Raw genomic sequence first — 21,953 nt, 5'->3', positions numbered from 1 at the left:
GCATCCTTGTCTTGCTCTTGATTTTACAGGATAGCTTTCAGTTTTTCACCACTGAGTATGATGTTAGCTGCTGGGTTTGTCATATGTAGCCTTTATTATATTGAGGTACATTCCTTCTGTACCCACTTTATTGAGGGTTTTTATCATAAATGGGTATTGAATCTATCAAATGCTTTTTCTGCATTTGTTGAGATGACCATATGGATTTTATCCTTCATTTTGTTAATGTGGTATATCACATTGATTGATTTGCCAGTATTAAACCATCCTTGCATCCTTGGAATAAATCCCACCTGATCATGGTGTATGTTCCTTTTCATGTATTATTGTGTTTGGTTTGCTAATATTTTGTTGAGGACTTTTGCATCCATGGTCATCAGAGATTCTGGCTTGTAATTTTTTTTTTTTTTTTTATGTTGTCTTCGTCTAGTTTTGGTATCAGAGTGATATTGGCCCTGTAAAATGAGTTAGGAAGCATTTCCTTGTCTTCAGTATTTTGAAAGAATTTGAGAAGGATAGGTATTAAATCTTTGAATGTTTGATAGAATTCACCTGTAAAGCCATCTGGTCCTGGACTTTTTTTCTTTTTTTTGGAAGCTTTTTGACACTGTTTCAATCTCTGTACTAGTGACTGGTTTTTCCAAATTTTCTATTTCTTCATGATTCAGTCTTGGAATATTGTGTGCTTCTTCTAAGAATTGATCCCTTCTAGGTTGACCAATTTGTTGGTGTATGGCTTTTCATAATATTCTCTTATAATTGTTTTTATTTTTATGGTGTGTGTTGTTATTTCTCCTCTTTCATTTGTAATTTTATTTTTCAGAACCTTTTTTTCTCACCAAGTCTAACTAAAAGTTTGTCTATTTCATGTTTTCAAAGAACCAGCTCTTAGCTTCACTAATCTTTTCTATTGCTTTTTTTTTTAGTCTATTTCACTTATTTCTGCTCTGATCTTTATTATTTCCTTCTACTGACTTTGGGTTTTGTTTGTTCCTTTTTTTCTAGTTCCTTTAGGTGTAAAGTTAGATTGTTTAGTTGGATTTTTCTTATTTCTTGAGGTAGCTCTATATTGCTATAAACTTCCCTCTTAGTACCACATTTGCTGCATCCCAAAGATTTTGGTATAATATATTTTCATTTTCATTTGTCTTCAGATTTTTGATTTCTCCTTTGATTTCCTCTTTGACCCAGTAGTTGTTCAGTAGCATGTTGTTCAGTCTCCACAAATTTGTATTTTTTCATCTTTCTTTATATAGTTGATTTCTAGTTTCATATCATGATGACTGGAAAACATGATTGACATAATTTCAATCTTAGATTTATTGAGACTTATTTTGTGTCCCACCGTAAGTTCTATCATTGAGAAAGTTCCATGTGCACTTGAGAAGAATGTCTATTCTGCAGCATTTGGATGGAATGTTCTTTACAAATCTATCAAATCCATCTGGTCTAATGTTTCATTTGAGGCCATTGTTTCCCTCTTGACTTTCTGTCTGAATGATCTATCCCCTGTTGTAAGTGTAGTGTTAAAGTCCTTATTGTCATTGTGTTGCTCTCAATTTCTCCCTTTAGGTCAGTTAATCATTGCTTTACATATTTTGATGCTCCTATGTTAGGTACATATGTATTAATAACTGTAATGTCTTCTTGACAAATTGTCCCATCCAGCCACATTGAGTCTTTTGATTGGTGAATTCAGTCAGTTTATATTTAGGTTATTATTGATAGATGAGGACTTAGTACTGCCATTTATCTTTTGTTTTCTGGTTGTTCTATATCTCTATTGTTTCTTTTTTCCTTGTGTTTCTGTCTGCCATTCTGTTTTGGTGGTATTCTATGATGTTCTTCTCAGTTTCATCATGTTTTATGTGTCATGTGTCTGCTCTTGATTTATATTTTGTGGTTACCATGGCATTTTAATGTAATGTGTCTTGGAGAAGTTATTTTTGCATTGAGGTAATTAGATGTTCTCAGCTTTATGGACCAAGCTTGGGAATTTTGCAGCTATTATTTCTTTAAATAAACTTTCTGTTCCCTTCTTTCTCTCTCCTAGGATACCCATTACCCTAATGTTGCCCTTCCTGAAAGAATCAGATAGCTCTTGTAGGATTTCCTCATTTTTAAAATATCTTTTGTCTCTTTCCTCTTCTACTTGTATTATTTTGAGATTTCCAGCTTTGAGCTTGCTAATTCTTCCGTTTGATCTGCTCTATTTCTGGTGCTTTCTAATTTATTATTCATCTCATTTTTTGAGTTCTTCAACTCTAGAATTTGTTTTGTTCTTTTTGTAGGGTTTCATTCTCTTTGTTAAAATATTCCTTCTGTTCGTTAATTTTATTCCTTAGCTCCTTGAAACTGCCTTTCTGAGTTTTTCTTGCAGCTTGTCAAGTTTCTTCATGTGAGCTATTTTGAATTCTCTATCAATTGGTTAACAATATTCCTAGACTTTAAGTTTGGTTTCTGGAGACTTGTCATTTTCTTTTTGTAGTGCAGTGTTACTGTGGCTTTTCATGGTGCTTGATGAGTTATTCCTCTGCAGGCCCATTTGAAGTGACAACCATCTTTTTGTTTGATTCTAACATGTTCAACAGATTAAAATTTTGAGGCCTTTTGTTTTCCACTAGGTGGCACTATAGCACAAGCTTTTAGTTTCTCTTATCTGAGCTGCCACTGCTTATATTTGAGAGTCTAAACTTTCCACCCTCCATCGCCTCTGTTAGAGAAGTTGTCCTGGGCCCTCATTATTGCTTCTTGTGCCTCCAGGTGCCTTGGTTGTTGGTGCCTTGTTTCTGCCACTGTCACTGGCATCACCACCTGGTTTACTGAGATGGGCTCTTCCTTTGCATCCAGTGTCCCTTGTTCTTCAAGGGGAGGGAGCAGAGATCTGGGAGGAGCTGGTATTTTGCTGGTTCTTCTGCTGTATTGTAAGTTTCTCCGGTTCTGCCTCTGTGGCCACAGAGACTGCTGCAGTAGAAGTCATGTGCCCTACCTCCCCTGTTGCTACTAGGTTCTCTGGCACTGTGGTCTCAGCTGCTGCAGCCAGAGGGCTAGGATTACAGGCACCAGCTTTGCTGTTGCCTTGGTTCCCCCTCCTTCACTGCCCCCTCCTTTATGTATTCCAGTCCACCCACTTTTAGATGTACAGATGTGTGGAATTCTCCAGCATCCTAATGTACTGGGCAGGGGCACCTTTGTTGTGTTGAGGATGTTTTACAGGTTGTAGATTGAAGGGGAGAGATAAAGGTAGCTTTTCACTCCACCATGTTGCTAACGTCCTCTCTTCAACTTTAAACACATCCATTGAGTTTTCCATTTTGGTTATTGTATTTTGTTTTATTTATTTTGGTGTAAACATTCCCTCTGGTCCTTTTCAAACGTGCTAAGTTATTTTTTAAAAATGTCCACCTTTTCCTTTATTTAAACATAGGAAGCATTATTGTTTTGTGATTTCATTCTGATAATGCCTATAGTTGAAGCCTTTGGGGATCTATTTCTACTGTTTCTTTTAGTTCTGATAGTACTTTATTTCTTATATGCTAGGTTATTTTTGTGTACTGTTCCTTATTCTTGAAAGATTGTTAGCAAGTCTTTTTTTGAGGCTTAGGATGAAACTTTTCTGTGTCCTCATAGATAAGATTTATATTTGCTTCTGTCACTTTCCTGGAAGCTCTACCAAGCAAGTTAACCTGAAATTACATTTACAACTTTAAGTGTTCTTTGACCACCTTGCATCCACATGAGGTGCAGTTTGTGGTATATAATATTTCCTCCTACATACACACACACATACAGAGGCTGTGGTCAGTGTCAAGAAAACTTGTTTGTCGTTCCCTTGTGAGGGATGAGGCACTTTTACCTGTGAACTCCTAATCTTATGGTAAAGCTCTTTGTACTCCCAGCTGTGTTATGGGAAGCAGGGAGAGGGGATGATTTCTTCCTACAATCATTCCTTATTTTGGGTGAGTCCTGGGTTGTCTTCTATTTCCCTAATACTTCACAAGGCCTTGAAAATCTCAGCCCAGTTGCTCCTAGCACAGCAAATACCCTTAGAGCAGAAGCAACTTCCTTGAGCTATTTACTTTGTAGGCTCCTCAACTTCACCTACAAATGGCCTGATTTTCCTTACTGTTTTCAAAAAGGTATTTTTCATAAAAATATATTTTTTAAAGATACTTTTCAAAAAGATATTTTTTATATTTTATCCAGTATTTTTAATTGTTTTCTGCAGATAAGTGGATCCAAATAGCCTAATCTGTTTATATTATTGGAAATGAACTGCTCTATTTCTTTTTTATTCAGCTGAAAAATAAGTAGTAACTCCATTTCAACTTAGCAAGTTTGTCATAATATAAATATTTTAGGCATAAAATCAAAACTATAATGAAGTATCATTTCCCAGCAGTCGGAATGTCTCCCATCATCAAAAAGCCTACAAATAATGAATGTTGGAGAGGGTATTTAGAAAAAGGAACTCTCCTACACTGTTGGTGGTAATGCAAATTGATGTAGCCATAATGAAGAATAGTATGGAGGGTCCTTAAAAAACCAAAAAATAGACTTACCATTTGTCCCAGCAATCCTACTCCTGGGCATATATCTGAGAAACTCTAATTTAAGAAGATGCATCACCCCAGTGTTCATAACACCATTTACGATAGCCAAGACATGGAAGCAACCTATATGTCCATTGACAGATGAATGGTTAAAGAAGTTATGGTGTATATATGTACAGTGGAATACTACTCAGCCATAAAAAAGGAACAAAATGATGTCATTTTGCAGCAACATGGATAGACTGAGAGATTATTATACTGAGGGAAGTCAGTCAGGGAAAGACAAATATCATATGATATCACTTATATGTGGAATCTAAAAAAGTAATATAAATGAACTTATTTACAAAACAGAAAGAGACTCACATAGAAAACAAACTTATGGTTACCAGAGGGGAAAGGTGGGAGGGAGGGATAAATTGGGAGTTTGGGATTGGCAGATACAAATTACTATGTTATGTACTATGTACAGAAAAGATAAACAACAAAGTCCTACTGTATAGAACAGCCAACTATATTCAATGGCTTGTAGTAACCTGTGAAAAAGAATATGTATATATTTGTATAACTGAATCACTATGCTATATACCAGAAACTAATATAACATTGTAAATCAACTATGTACTTCAAGTTTAAAAAATGGGAAAAAGATATTTTAGGCATATATCTCATTAAGATATCTTCAGCAAATTCTTATATTTTTTCAATTTCTTATGCATGCAAATGTATTACCTATTAATAGAAAAATAATTTTTAAAGTAATCTTTAAATTATTTCTCTTTTCTGATTTATTATAGGACTGACTTCAGTGCTTAGAGTCTGAGAAAAATGGCAAATATGGATGGTGATTCTAGGCATCTTCTCATCCCTGAGGTAAATCATGAAATAAACCCTGGACCTATGAATATCCAGTTTGATTCATCAGATCTAAGATCCAAAAGGTAAGTGTTTAAAATAAAATACTTCATAATTAAGGTTTTTAAGATAGAACTAATTATAACTAAACATACATAGATTTGATTATAAAATATCCAGTTTCTTATGGGATCTGTATATTTGTATGTGGGAGGGAATAAATATGAATATTTCTTCGTTTATTGTTGACTTCTTTGACTAAACATCTCTGTCACGGGTGGTTGGGGCAAGTTTTGTGAAGTAAGATGCGTTCATATAATCCATTTAACAAATATATATTGATCATCTGCTTTGTGCAAGGTAATATGGAAAGTGCTGGGGATAGAACAGTAAAAGTAACACGGTAAAAAATAATATACAATGCTTAATCAAAATGGAGCAAGTCTCAGCTTATTTTGTTAACTGAAAAAACTGAAGTGCAGAGCAGTGTGTATAGTGTACCACCATTTTGATTAAAAAAAATCAACAAGTTATATATAAAATATAAATATGTATAAATGACTCTGAGGGAATAAATAAACTGTAAGAGTGATTGCCTCCTCAGAAGGAAACTGAGTGCTTGAATTGAGAGGTGTGGCAGATACTGTTAGGTAAATACTCATATAGTCAACAACCCCACCTATTTGTTGCCAGCAACATCCTAATTTTGTTAAGAGTTCGAAGTAGTTTCTGGTTCAGGAGATGAAGGAGTGTTGCTTTAAGCTAGTCTTGATAATCCTGTTTCCATTTTCCAGATACTTAATTTTTTAGTCTATTTTTCAGCTAGAGGTGGCGATGTGAAATTTATCACATGAGAAATTTATCACTGTCATTTAAAGTGGGCATCAGAGAAGATAATGAAATGAATCTTGTAATTTTCACTTGTTTATTCCAACATCAGTGAATACAAGAACTAATGAATGCTGATTAAATGCTCAGGGTTTTCCTGAACCCTCTAAATTCTATGATAAATAATTGACCACTGTGACAATAGAACATAGGTCAGTAAAGTGCATTCCATTGCAATCAATTGGCAGGAGCTCAAACAGTTCTCTGAAAATTTGTTTAACTGTGTAGATTAAATGGAAATGTATTTTCTGTAATGAAACTTGTCAAAATAAGAGGGAATCAACTATTTACAATCATGGGATTACTATCTAGGTAAGCATGTTTAAGCAAGGCAAATATTTACAGGGATTTAGCAGTATTGAATGCTAATTTGTTTGCGAAATAAATTTTAGCAAGTATTTGATGAGAAAACAATAGGATTACCTTAAAACATTGTTATTTCTACTAAAATGTGGGTTATTTCACTTTATATACACAAATAAAACTCAGACACATTGAGGGAAAGGTGTCTTTGATTAGAAGAGCCAGCTTAGACAACTATTTCCCAAACCTCAGCCATTTTAGAGTCACCCTGTAACTTTGGTAATATCCCATTACCACCTGTATATTATTGTAATTTAATATATGTTTTTAAAATTTATTAACTTTTAAAAATTAGGGTTAGTTTAACCTTTACTTCACATTTTTGTGAAATAATGGATTTGAAGTATTATTTACACTTTTTTCTCATATATATTGCAATAAATACTAAGTAGTGAAAATAGCGTTCATCCTTTTGCTACCTAAAATCTTCTTACAAATAACCACACTTTCAGAAACTATCTTCAGCTGTCAGAGTATAGAAAACAATATTTAATACTTTTAGATTGCTTATCCTGTTTAGCTTGTGGTTAATTCTGTCTCTTCCACTAGGTGGCAATCAAAATCATGTATCAGTTCAGATACAAGAATTTTAAGAACTACTCTGGACTGAAAAGATAGTGTGTTGGATCTGCTTATCATTTTCATGGGACTGGAGTCTAATTAGACTTAGGCAAAGGAAGGAACTTGTCACTGTAGAGTAAGGATGCATGTCATAATCATTTGGATCATTTGGGGAACTTTTGCAGACTACACAAATCTACTTTTCTCTCTGCGTACCTCCCCTCCCCTCCCACATTTGTTTTCCACCTGGTTTGGGGTGGAGTGAAGAATGTGGGTGGAGGGACAGAAAGGTTTAAAAATCTGCTGTACTGTATTTGATATATTCCACTGGCAATTACTGGTCTTAGAGATTGTTTTTCTGCTGTTTCCAGACTTTCTGGTAACCAAAGATTAGACCTGGTATTCATGATTGCATCATGCTCTGCTGCTGCTCTGGGATTATGCCCTTTGGGAGTTGACCATTCCAGCCAGCCTGAAACCAAATTATGAAGTGGTTTATTTGGTTTTGAAATTCCCATTTTCAGTTTTCTCAAACTCTGTTTCCTCTTCCATTTTCCCAGGACCTACGTCTTTTATGCCCCTCTCTCTGTGCTCTTCCTAAGGGAATTCACTCAAAAGTTCCCTGTAGATAGTGCTTTGTAAACCATACTTTCTCTTCTTCCCCTTATTCACCAGTGCTTATCTCTCCTATTCTTGTAGGGCTCTGTTGTCTGTTTAGTGTTATAATGGCAAACAATCTGAGGTATCAAAGACCTAGTCTATTACTTTTCCTTGGCTATTTGCATTTTAATATGGAGAATTCTAGAAATATAAAAGCCTAACCTAAAGGTTAGATTTTTCTAATTGATAACATTTCAAGAGCTCTGGTTAGCCAGTGGGGTAGAGGTAAACACATTTAAAACAGGCAGCTTTCCTGGTGCCCTTCAAATGTACTAAGCATGCTTATGGACCCTGGCTTTTTAGAATGTCTACTTGTCTGCACATCTGTAACTGACCTCTCTCACTTTCATCTGTCAATAATATTATCACTGAACAGCAGCCCAAAGTGACTCTTTTTGGTACTTGTAGTCCTAGGAGAGAGAGGGCTAACAAAGTGAAGAATTTATTTATTAATGTGTCCTGGACCAGTAACAGTGATTGGAAGTTTATTGAGGCTTGGTAGTTTCATAGTTTCATATACAGATAGACAACAAAAGATAGAAAAGTAGTTTTCCCAGGAGTGTTGGTTTCCAGAGCTGCATAAATTACATTTTGAGGAGCTCGCCATCCATGTTAAATAGATGGGACCAGGGCCTTGACCATTTATCAGTGCCCTGGAGCTGATGGGCAAGCTGCTGATAGTATGACTACTTCTGTACCCTTCCCTCTCTTCCTTCCTTTTCTTCCTACTCTCTTCTCTCACCATTTTTCTCTCCCTTTTTAGTCCACTTCATTCACTTCTCATCTCCCCACCATTATTTTTCCCCAGGGGGACTCTTTTTGCTAAGTGCTTAAAGAGGACAATCCTGGCCATAGAGTTAGAGATGCTTTAAATCTAAATATGGACTTTGTTAGAATGAGATCTTATTTCTAATCTCATCAGAATCTTTTTATTCTCTCAAATTCATAGGTTCTTTTACTTCTACCTCCCTTTCCAAATATCTTTCTTTGCTTAACTATCCTCTTGTACCAATATCTGCTTGCCTAAGTTGTTTCCATTTTCTTTCCTTAGATCTGTCTGTTCTATTTGGTTTTGCTGTTTCTTTCATTGCCTATAAACTAGCTGTGCTTTGTTTTCTTCCCTTTCTTTCTCCCTCATTAAGATTATTTGTAGAAGCCTAAATAAGGAAGGAGCCTAATGGGGTTTGACTGGTGCTCATTAGGGCCAATCAGGTGTATTTTGTTGGGAGGAAAGGCTGTAAAGAATTGGGCTAACATCTTTTTCTGTCTACTCAGTTCTACTTAGTATTTTAATGTCTCTAAGTATATAGTCAAAAAAAGTTTTAGTGTGTCAACCAAAAAAATAATGCAGAAGGATGCAAATAAGAAAAGAGTTTATTTGGGGGTCTTAAAAATTGCAATTCGGGAGACACAAGTTCAGATAACCCCGAAAGAGTGTTCTGAGGAAGAGAAAGAATCAGGGGCTTATAAAGACAGAAAGCCATTGTTGTTAAAAGTTGCCTGGAAAGAATTGTGATTTGTCCTTAAGGAATCACAAGTTGATTTAGGATAGGAGTCCTATAAGTAGATAGACTGTCACTAGTTATTTTAGAGTAAGGGTCCAGTAAGGATCTTGAGTTTCTGGCAGATGTTCTGGATGACTTGCCTACCATGTCAAAGGTCAGAGTCCATCCAGGCTGAGACATGCATAGGCCATATTTCTTTAATGGCTTCCCAGCACCACTTTGGAGAGTTCTCTTAGTAATACCAACTCCATTTTGATTTTCTTTTCACAGATGCAATAGTATAATTACTGCAAAAACAATGAAACTAATTGCAAGTGTACAACAAGGGAATTGAAACTCCTTTTGAAAAACAGACTTAAACCCAAATATTTTTAAATTATGAAGGCACATGAAATTCAGGGATCTTGTTAAAAGCCCAGTGGATGACTGTAGCCTGAAAATAAGGAATTGATGTTGTAACAATAACATATTGATATATTGAAATTATGTGTCTTTGGCTTGCCTGTTATTTTTTAGTCTTAGTCTGAAATTGACTCCAAAAGTCTACTACATAATTTTTCTATGGCTTCTTGTTTTAAGATTTATTCTTGCAATCTATTCTCTATTCCTTTCTCACAAGATACGGTTTCCAAGATCTTTTAAATATTAGAAAAATGAATGCCTCAACATTTCAAGTTAGGAAATATGCTTTCTTGTAAAGTAACATAGGAAATTACTTTGGTGCTATATTTATTAAAAAAAAAAAAAGGCCCGACTTGTTTGCAGCATCATACTTCCTCATTTTTTCTATTTCAATTAGTTTGTAATTGAACTTTGTCTTGGCATGTTATCACTACTTCAGTTAAGATTATTTCTCTCTTTCATCAAATTTATATCTGATTTGTTATTATTTATTCCAACACTAGTTTTTATGTCTTCCAATACCTCTGATTTTTTATTTTCTTATATTTCATCTGTAGAAGAGTTTCTAATCTTCTCTTAAATTCTGGCTTGTTTATTATAAATTGATACAGGCACTGGTCTTCATATCTTTAAGTGTAGTTGTGCCCAAGCACTTGCATATTAAAATTTACATTAATTTATTTTGTTATTTTATTTTGTTTCTCCTTCATTATAGTTAGAATTATTTTTATTTTTATATAGATACATATTTTCTACTTTATTTATTTCAACTTTATTGAGGTAAAATTGATCTATTTTAATTTACTAAATTTGGATGTTAATTCCTTAAAAAGAGGGCATGGTCTTTAAACATTGCTAGTGAGATTGAAGCATGGTATGGCCACTTCTTTTTCCTTCCAGTCTTACTGAGAATAATTGACATCCAGCATTGTGTAAGTTTAAGGTGTACACCATAATGATTTGACTTAATAAATCATGAAATGTTTATCACAATAAGTTTATTGAACATCCATTATCTCTTATAGATAAAAATTTTTAAAATAGAAAAAAAAATTTTCTTGTGATGAGAACTCCTAGGATTTACTCTCTTAACAACTTTCAGATATAATATACAGCAGTGTTAATTGTATTATCATGTTGTACATTACATCCCAAGAACTTATTTATCTTACAACTGGAAGTTTGTATCTTTTGACTGCCTTCATCCATTCCCCTGCCACTGTCCTGCCAGCCTCTTGTAACTGCAAATCCAATCTGTCTTTCTGTGAATTTGTTTGTTTTTGAAGTATAACTTACCTATAGCCCTGTGTTAGTTCCTGTTACACAACATAGTAATTTGATATTTCTATGCATTTGAAAATGATCATCATGATAAGTTTGGTTATGGTCTGTCACCATGCAAAGATACTATGTTATTGACTATATTTCCCATACTATTCATTTCATAACCCATGGCTCCTTTTGCAACTGGTATAACCACTTTTAAAAACCAGTTTGACAACTAGAATTGTTAAATATAGAGTTACCATCATGACCTAACAGTTCCACTCCTACATATATACCCAAGAGAATTGAAAACATGTCTACACAAATACTTATAAACAAATGGTCATAACATTAGTAATAGCCAAAAGTGGAAACAATCCAAATTTCCATCAGTTGATGTACGGATAAACCAAATGTGATATATTCATACAATTGAATATTATTTGACCATAAAAAAGGGTTAAAGTATCAATATATGCTACAATGTGTATGAACCGTGAAACATGCTGTGTAAAAAGCCACAGGAAAAAGGACACATATTGTATGATTCAGTTTATATGAACTGTCTAAATTAGGTAAAGTCATAGAGAGAAAGCAGATTAACAGTTGCCAAGAGCTGACGAGAGGGAAGAGTAGAATCTGGGATTGCTCTGAGGAGTGATGAAAATGTTCTAATTGATTATGATGATGGAGGCACAATTCCAAACTATTAATTAAAAACTATTGAATGTTACACTTCAAAGAGTAAATTTTATGGTATGTGAATTAATATCTTAATAACTATTATTTAAAAAAAAGAAAAGAGGCCATGGGGATTTCTGCTTATGACAAGGGCAGACTGAAGAATTTGGATCAACCAACTTGCTGAGAATAACTAGAAAAGCTGACAAAAAAAATTTTTTTAATCTATGTAAAGACCTTGGAGCACTAATAAGATAATGAAGAATAATGAGATCTGGATCAAGGAGAAGGAAGAAACCAAGAAAGGGGAGTCCAGCATTTCCTCAAGAATATCTGCCAGTTCCATTTTACTAGCTGAGAGGCCAATAAATTGATAGAGCTTTTGACAGCTAGAGGGAGAAACATTGAAATCCAGGGTTCACTGAGAGTAGGTAGGCCCCATGGTAACTTTCTGTTGGAAGCCCTGAGACCTATAAGCCTAGAAATATGAGTGAACTGGAAATAGAATGGCCTTCTTGCAGAGACTGTAGCTCAACTTTAACTCATCCAATTCCTAAAACTGGATTAAGGTGATCTAGGATTGCTAAGTGTCTCAGATTGGCTCTCAAAAGCAAATGTAAACCCTTTCTAAAGAAAATAATGTTACTTTAGGCTTGAACTTATTTGTACTGTTTTCCATATACTAGAATTCCAGTAAGTACAATTCCAAGTTCTTAATCAAAAATAGCTAGGCATAAGAGAAGACAAGACACCATGACTGGAAATTGAGACCTGATACACAATAGAGACTGACAGGTGATCCAGATAATGGAGTTATCAGAAACAGATTTAAAGACTATGTTTAATATGTTCAAGGAACTTGAAATAAGGCTGAGAATTTTGGCACTGGCTAGAAATATAAAAAAGAACCAAATTTATGAAAAATGTTTGTTGAATAAAGAAAGACCCAGATGGAAATTCTGGAACTAAGAACTAAAACTGAAAAACAAACAAAAAACCCAGTAAGCTAAGGTAAAAAATCAGCCAATGAGGAAAACAAATGTTGGCAAGGATGTAGGACAATGGGAATGATCATGCAGTACTAGAGTAGGTGTAAATTAGCACAACTGCTTTGGAAAAGAGTTTGTAATTGTCTACTAACGTTGAGTATACACTGTTTGTAATCAATAGAGCGTGTGTGCATTTCAACAAGAGATATATACAAAACTATAGATTACAACTTACTCATAACAGTGCCAGACTGGAAACAACCCAGATACCCACCAATAGGAATGTTTAAATAAATTGTGTTTTCATGTAATGGAATATTATACAGCTATGAAAGTGAACAGTCTACAGCTGCAACCAAAAATATGGATGAATCTCAGAAAGATAATGTTGACAAAAGAAGCTGGATGGAAAAATACATATTGTGTGATTCCACTTTACATAAAGTTCAAAATTCAGTAAAACTAGTTTCATCTGTACCTACGTGCATGTATGTGGGTCTGCACTCATTTGGAAATGTATTAAAATGTCAACTGATTGGTTCTAATGGGTGATTTTTTACTTTCTTCTATAACTTCTATATTATCCTCAATATAAATGATGTACTACTTTTATAAAAAGAAAAAAGCTATTCAGAAAATATAGCATTCCTGCAATTTAGGATAAAAATAGTATATGAAAAACCCATTTTCTTACAAACATTGTTTAAATCACCTGTGCTTCTAGAAATACAAATTAAAGACACAAATTATCTTTTTTCTCTACTTAAGGAAGGTTTTATTTTGTTTTGTTTTTGATGTATAAAGAAGGTTCTGGAAAAAAAAGAAGCATAAAGAAATATAATCCTATCACATAAAGGCAAGTGTTGTTAAAACATTTTGGTATATTTTCTCCTATCCTTTTCTATGATTTTTTAATGTGAGATTACATGCTATATACGATTTAATGTGCTGCTTTTTCAATTTAAATTTCTGTTACATGCTGTTGTTACTTATCCAAGTTATTCCCTAGTTATCTCCCTGCCCGTTTCTCTTCTCTGCTTCTGTCCCTTCCTCTCTACTCCCTCCCTCCCTTTCTTTCCTTCTTCTGTTTCTTCCTTTTGTCAGTAAACATTCACTAAGCTCCTGTTGGTGCCAGACACTTTGGGGAGGGAGATAGATACTCAGGTTAAAAAGAAAAAAGCACTATGATGAGGGGTTATAAATATTTGATTTATATATACATATTTTTTTCTTTTTAACTCAGTACTCATTTTTCATTAGGAAAGAAATTACTGATTTATCCCATCCTGATCCAGCATTACCAAGAACCCAGGGGATCATATCCCTATGAGTAATTATGCTGTAAGGTCTGGCTAAACCCAGCCAGGAGTAGAATGAGGTCATTTGTGGTACTGATGGCTAGGTGCTTTGGAGGTTTCTGTTCAGGCATTGCTCTGTGTAAGAACATTCAGTGGTCTAGGGCAGGAATTAGCAAACTTTTTTCTGTGAAGGGCCAGATAGTAAGTATTTTAGGCTTTGTGGGCATATAGACTCTGTTTTGCCATTGTGACATGAAAGCAGCCATAGACAATACATAATTGCATGAGCCTGGCTGTGTTCCAATGAAATTTTATTTATCAAAACAGACCATGGATTAGATTTGTCCCATCTGGCTGTAACCAGCTTCTGGTCTGCAGGGACTGGTGATTCAGGTGTCAGCAACCACAGGAACTGGTAAATCCTGCTGCTGTGGCCCCTAGAGATACCTCTTGTCTTGCTTCTGGAAAAGTTAAAAAAATAAGGCCCACTGACCTTAATTTCATTCTACCTCGGAGTTGCTTCTAATATTGTTCTAATCAAAATGGCCTTTTGGCTAACAAAACAATCTTGTCTTTCCCTGAACCTCATGCCCCTGCAGCATACCTAGAGTTCTTTGGCAAGGTCATCCAAGGATTTTAACTGCTGTAAATGCTAGGGATAGTGACTGAGTCTAAGAATGGTAAATAAGGGGAAAGTACCAGGTTTCAAGGAATAGTAAAAAGTTTTACAGTAAAAATTATCCTTAAGAATCACTGAAATGTGCCAAAAAGCTACATTATAAGAATTTTTCCATCTTAAGAATTCTTTCTAAATATCATTTGATATAAATATGTATTATTTAAATGTATAGTAATTTAACAATGTTTAATTATTAAGCTATTTACCGTTTTTATTATTCTAAATGATGTTTTGATTAGCAGCTTTCTACATACTGTATTTATACCATATTTTTATTTCTTCTAATAGAGTTTCAAAAATACAATCATTAAAATGAAGGATGTAAGCACAGTTAAGTCTCTTGATACCTACAGCCAAATTATTTTCTGGAAAGATTGTGCCACTTTATACTTCTACCAGCAATGTGTGGAAGTTTCTGTTTCAAAATCCCTTTTCTCTCGCCGTTTTTCTTTTTCACTAAAGTATCTCTTATATTTTGTTTATAAAACTTTCCTATATGTAAAAGTTAGTTGGTAAGAGTCAGTTGGCAGCAGGTTTCATGTCGGACCCTTGCCTTTACAGTCTATTCTGTTATTCTGGGATTTGTCTGCTGAGTAACATGCCATTCAACCAGCAATGGATTCTAGTCAGGCTACTGCAGTATTTGCCATCTGGGTTGAAAATACAGCCGTCGTCACCTTAGAGATCAATTTGTGTAGACCATTTGTTGCTAGTGTCTTTCCAGTGGCAAAGCAGTTTTCTTAGCCCATCTGCCTTTCTTGAGAGACATGATAAAGATTTCTAAGGCTTGATAAGTAATATCCCTTTAAGTTATGGGAGAGGAATAAGAAAGAGGCTTTTTTTTAATTTTTGGCGATCTGTTTAAAGAGTAGTTGAGTTTTGGTTTTTGTGTTTTCAATTTCTACGTAACAGAACTAAGATAATGAAGAGAGCAATTTTAGTATTCAGCTAAAGAATCACATTTATATATTAAAAAATCAGACTTACCTCAATATATATACTTAATGAAATCTTTACTTTCTTTCATTACCTTTCTCATTTTTGAGAAAAATAAATTTTAATTAAAATGCTGACCTGGGAATTTCTTCTTCCCTGCCCCTCACCTTTAAAAATGGGGAATAATTAGGTTTTGAAGCTGGAAATTTCATTTCTTTTCCAGAAATTCTTTTGGTAGTTTTGTGTAAGAAGGAGAGTAATAATTAGCATAACATTGCAGGTTGAAGCCTACAATGTCTTTATATATAAATATATTAGTATTTATTTATAATTAACATAAATAATTATATTATTTATAACCAAGTATGTAATTAAGCTTATCTTAATTATATTTTATAATTAAGACAAGCTGTTTACTTCAAAATAGTAAGGTAATAATACTCTTACTTTATTGCGCTTAAATAAATTGAGACAATTTGTGATTTATTTTGGCATTCTCATAAAGTAGATAAAAGAAGGAGCTTCTTGAAGAACTACCCTCTTGGGATTTTTTTCCCACATTCCTACTCTTTCTTTATGAAATTTCACACACTGTGTTCCATTGGAACTGCTTTTTCTAGGTGGAAGATAGGGGTGATGATGGTGGTGATTTATATCAACCTAAAGAAAAACTGAAGAACTATTATATTTGTGTTTACTTGTAGGTGCTTCTAGCATCTTGACTTGGTTGAAATGTTCCTGGTGTTTATATAATTCTTTTAGCCTCATACCAGTGCTGATACTAAAAGTGAAACAAACAAACAAAAAAACTCTTGCGTTTCTGTTAATGATCATTTTGTAACCAAAAAAGAAGAGATTATTTGTTTTCAGGTTAGTAGAATTAAAACAATTTATGGATTTTTTAAAAACCAAATTTTGAAAGCATGAATTTCATTGAAATAATTTATAAATTCATTCTTAGCAGAATCTATATTTAATTAAGTTATATGTAGGCCTGAGAATTAATTTTCAGGTCAAGTTTTTGGTCCATATGTTGTTGATGAAGATGTCTACTTGTGGCTAAATAACAGCTTAGAATTCTAAAATAAATAATCCATAACCTTCAGCCAGGCGTTTGTTAATATTTACTTTTTTCATCATATCACCCCTATCAGTTAAAAAAAAAAATAGTAATCTAAAAAATTGGGACTGTATATATTTATATGTGTACATTCAGTTGCAAATTATATACATATACTTCTGTACTTATGTATTATGTACATTATAAAACATAAAAATAGAAATTTTTAGATTATAAGATGTAATCATCTTGATAAAATTAACTTTAAAGTTTATTAACAGTACATTAAAATTTTTGTTTTTACTTTATAATGTTAGCAATAACAAGAGAACATGCTTTATTATTTTTGAAAATCTTTCAACACCTTGGCACATAGTAACTCAAACTGATTTGAAATTCATTTCAGTCTCATCTAATAATTATGTAAAAAATTTCGTTGAAATTTGCCTGGTAAATTTTCATCCTCCCTGATATGACCCAATTCTTGCATTTAGTGATTGCTGCACTACTTTGTATATTCTGGTATCCCATGCTGTTTTAAAGTCTAACATACTCCTGTTTTTGTTGGTTTAAATACTGTTAATTTGGAAACAACCAGTAGCTTTGTTCACCTTTCTTGGCTTTCTCTCCAGTCTATCCTCTGATCTCTCCTCTCCTTCGACCTTGTCATCCTCGTACCTTCACCACTCAGTTCTAGCAGTTACACACACACATCCAGGATAATGGAGAGAAAAAGCACTGATTTCGAGAAAGCCTTCAGAAAGCGACTAATCCCTGGAGGAAGAAGAGGAGTTAATAGACAGAACTATCCTTTCCAGGTTAACTGGGAGTAAAATTAAAACTGCTACAACCTGGTAGCTTCTGACCAGAATTGGAGGAGTTGCCTGGCTGGTCTGAAAACTCCATTGGAAGGGAGCTAAACACTTCAGGAAAGTCCTTGTTTTTCTCAACCAATTATTTCAGGGGTGTCCATTTGGAAAGTACCCTGGTCAGAATAAAAGGGGAAAGAATCATTAGATACAGTCAAATCTAATAATTTACATTAGAGTTATAACTTTTTAATGTTTATGTTTTGATACTTTATAAATTTCCATATTTTGAAATAAGTTGAATGTTTAATTTCGCTAATTTTGAAACATTTTATACTCTGAAGACTTTTTAGTGAAAATATTGGTACTAATACTTGTATTTACATGGGATAAATACCAAGATACTAGTATTATCATTTGCTTCATTATTACAATTATTACTTTTATGTTTTTATGTTTAATAACAGGTTCAAAGACCATTTACACTCTTTATTTGAAAGTTCTTAAATGTTAGAAAAATTTTAATCCATGTCTATAAGATTGCAGTTGTGAGTTTTTATTGGTAACAGACATTATTCTCAGCGATAAAATCATACAACAATGGAAACATTTCTAAACATCCATTATCAGAATATTCTCTGTATGTCTTTAATAGCAGCTTCTTTCTCAGTCATTGTTAAAATATCTTTACTTTGAAGGGAGACAGATTAGGTATGTGGGGGCTTTTGGTTTTTGATACCTGCTGTGTACCTATGTAGTATACTGTTGACAGCCACATGCCATCATTGAAGAGGTCAATAAATTTGGAACAATTGTCTTTTTATGGAAGAAAAGTAGGTAATCCATTTTTACGTTTGATGAACCTTTAAGATATTTGCCACAAGATAACCAGCAAATTTCTGTGTGGTACAAAAGATTTTTTTTCAGTCCCTCTTGATATCATTACTAAATTTTGAATGAATATGTTACTTTAAAATCTGTTTTTAGTTGGGGGAGGGTATAGCTTAGTGGTAGAGTACATGCTTAGCATGCAAGAGGTCCTGGGTTCAATCCCCAGTACATCTATTAAAATAAAACAAACAAACAAACACACAAACCTAAACAAACAAGAATACCAAAAACAAAAGACCTGTTTTTAAAGTTCTTTTATCACATGCTGTATCATGTAGAGAAGAGTGCGTAATACATCTATATAGTTTAAAATATAATTATAAAGGCAGCACCCATCCAACCAACAGCAAAGTCTAGAAATTAGCCACATTTGAGAAATTCCCCATGTGTCCTTCACCAAACACATCCCTCTTTCTCCCTATAGGTAACCATTCTCATGACATTTATACGATCATTTTCCTACTTTTCTTTATAATTTATTGTCTGCATATCCCTAAATACTGAATTCACTTTTACCTGTTTTTGCATCTCATGTAAATGAAATCTGTATGCATTCTTTTGTGACTTTTATTTAGCACTGTAATTTTCATCCACATGTATATAACTCTTTCATTGACAGTGGTTTCTAGCATTTTATTCTATAAGTATCTGCAGTTTATTTATCCATTCTACTTTTGAACATTTGGGATGTTTCCAATGTGGGACTCTTAAAAAGAATGCTTCCATAAGCATTATTATATGTGTCTCCTGCCATTCATATGCAAGAATTTTTCTGGATATATACTTGCGCATGGACTTGCTTGGTGGTAGTGTATGCATATATTCAACTTGACTGGGTAATGCCCAGCTATTTTGCACAGGGGTTATACCATCTTACATTGCCACTGTAATGTGTAAGAGTGTGTATTGTTCTACCTCCTACTGGTGCTTGATATGTCAGGTTTTTAAATTTTTGCCTTCTGATGAACATATAGTGGAATTATGTTTTTTCCAAGAGATTGAGGTTTATAGAATGTTATTAATGATTACTGGTTGCTGGTTGTAGGATTATCGGTGATTTTTCTATTTTTTATGCTTTTTAAGTATTTCCAATAGTATTTACACTTAACTCCTTTAGCTACCACTTCATTGCTCTCATTCCTTTTTGTAGAAAACTTGCAAGGATTATTTGTACTCACCATATCCAGTTCTCTTGAACCCAGTTCAGAAAGGCTTTTGCTCTAACCACTCCACCGAAACTGCCCACATGCAGGTCACCAGTGGTCATTTCATTGATCAGTCTTCAGCTTACTTGACTTAGCAGAAGCACTTGAGACAGTCATTCTCTAACCCTGAGAAGTCTTTAACTGGCTTGAGGATACCACACTAAATTGATTGTCTTATGGGTTACTGCTTCTCATTTCATAGAGAATTTGATACTTTGATTATTCCCTCCATCATTTCTCCCCCAAGTATTTATTTAAAAAATTTTAAACCTACAGAAAAGTTGAAAGCATTATCCTCATAATTTTCCCTTACTTTTTTTTCTAATTATAAAAGTAATATAAGTTTTAATGATCATACTATGATTATATAAGATACCACCATTGGGGGAACCTGCGTGAAGTGTATATGGGGAACTCTTTGTACTATTTTTTCCAATTTCTGTGTGAGTCTAAAATTATTTCAGAATACATTTATTCACCATATTTATTCAGCCTTTATGATATGCCAGGTACTATTCTAGGCCCTGGGAATGTAGTAGTGATCAAATTGACGAAAATCCCTGCCCTCACAAAGCTTCTATTTATTGGAGGTGATCAATAATAAATAAATTAAAAGTATGTATTAAGTTACATAGTATAAATGCTAAAGAGAAAATGTAAGGCAGAAAAGCAGAGATGGTAGACAGAAAATGACAACGATGGAGAAGAGGGGTTAAAATTTTTTAAGTGGTGACAAAGATAGCTAAATGCCTCATTGAGAAAGGAGACCTTGAGGAAGGACTTGAAAGAATTAAAGAAGTAAGCCATGCAAATATTTAGGGGAAAGGCCTTCAGAGCCTTTGTTGCTACCTGAAGTTGATAACAAAGGTCCTGAAGTAGGTACATGCTTGCAGTGTTCAGGACTGGTGAGAAAGGCCGGTGTGGTGAGTGTGGTAGACAATAAAGTTCTAGAGAGGGGGTAGGGATGGGGTGGCAGAGAGCAGTTTGGTATATGAATCAGGAATTCAGGCTGGAGATGCTAGTTTGAGTGCCATTAGCATATACATTATATTTAAAGTTATGTGATTAGATGTATCCACCGAGAGACTGAGTATAGACAGAAAAGAGAAAATGTCTGGATTAAACTCTGGGTTATTCTGACATTTAAGGGTTTGAGGTTTGAGAGGAAACAGCAAAGGAGACTGAGACTGAGAGTTCTTCCCTTTAGGATTATGTCCTTTGTTGGCACGTGAGGTTCTCCAGGTCCTAGCCCAGATTTACCTCGTCTGTTACTACTGCTCTTCTTATAGTTTTAAAAAATATATCATGCTCTCTTTCTGGGTTCTTTCTACATGCTTTTCCAACTTTTGAAGCACTCCTTCTTTCCTCCTTTTCCCCTTCCCCGATTAACTCCTTTGTATATTTTAGGCTTCACCTCTATTACAGTTTCCTCAGTGGTCTGCCAGACATGATGTAGCTTCCCTTTCTGTGTTCCTTGCACGTACCCAGCATCACACAGCCTTCTTGCTCCCACTGTTGCTCATAAGCACTTTCTCTCTTTTTCAATTTATCTCTCTGGATTGGAATTGTTTACTTCCTACCTCCTCCAGTAGATTATGATCCTTGAGGCTCTGTGTCCTATTAATCATTTAATATTTAGCACAATGCTTAATACTTGGTTGGTACTTAAATAATATTTAATAAATTTGAGAACCAATTAATTAATTAGCCATAATAAAAAGAGAAGAGCCTTATATAGGCCCAGCCTTTGGAGACAGTGAGTAAAGTTGAAGTATAGAGCACGGTTTCTGTGAAAGAGGATGTTGTTTAGGCATCAGAGGAAGCAAAAAAAAAAAAAAAAAAAATGTCAGCAAGCCAGAAGTTACCAGTATTTTTCTTGTAGCAGTAAGGAATTTCTAGGTACAATGACTTGATTAACTTCTTCTCTGTCTTTACTAAAACACTGCCTGGCAGACATAGTGTTTTACCAAGCAGGTAGAAACAAGTACAGTGAGTTCATTATTTCGAGTGTTTATTTGCATGAGATTTTTTGAATACTTGATCCCCTTTTCGTTTTCTAACAAACTACCCAAACCTGGCAGGTGTTTGAGTGCTTCACCTTTCACAGAGAAGTGAATAAAGGAATAGTTTTAAATCAAGAGTCTTTGCATTGAGTATGAACCTTCCTAAGAGTTGAAATTGTTATTACATTTCAGAGAAGCATAACTGGTCAGTTGAAGGGTGGAGACAGATTTAAAAGCCAAAAATTTTTAAGGAATTTAAGGAGTGGAACCTAGAAAAGGTGTTAGGTAGAAATAAGGTTTCTTTGTTTATAAGAGTATTAAATGAAAATATAGGGCTCTGAGTCACATT

General features: G+C 34.1%; 1 protein-coding gene across 6 annotated transcripts in view; it reads left to right on the top strand.

The window, feature by feature from the left end:
- SLC38A9 (solute carrier family 38 member 9) overlaps nt 1-21,953 on the top strand; it is an 82,019-nt gene that overhangs the window by 13,840 nt on the left and 46,226 nt on the right. For 5 of the 6 annotated variants that reach the window (XR_004134447.2, XM_064480684.1, XM_010977761.3 and 2 more), the window contains exon 2: nt 5,351-5,494. Coding sequence is in view for 4 of the 6 variants with exons in the window: in XM_064480684.1 (XP_064336754.1) it covers nt 5,382-5,494 (113 nt within the window). In the remaining 2 variants the exon portion in view is untranslated. Of the gene's footprint in view, nt 1-5,350; nt 5,495-21,953 lie in introns of those variants that run through there. The other variant, XM_064480677.1, reaches the window with a different exon arrangement.

The sequence above is a fragment of the Camelus dromedarius genome, chromosome 3 (genome assembly GCF_036321535.1).
Source record: "Camelus dromedarius isolate mCamDro1 chromosome 3, mCamDro1.pat, whole genome shotgun sequence".
NCBI lineage: Eukaryota > Metazoa > Chordata > Mammalia > Artiodactyla > Camelidae > Camelus > Camelus dromedarius.
The sequence above is the reverse complement of the archived record's forward strand: the minus strand, read 5'-3'. Positions and strand labels throughout refer to the sequence as shown.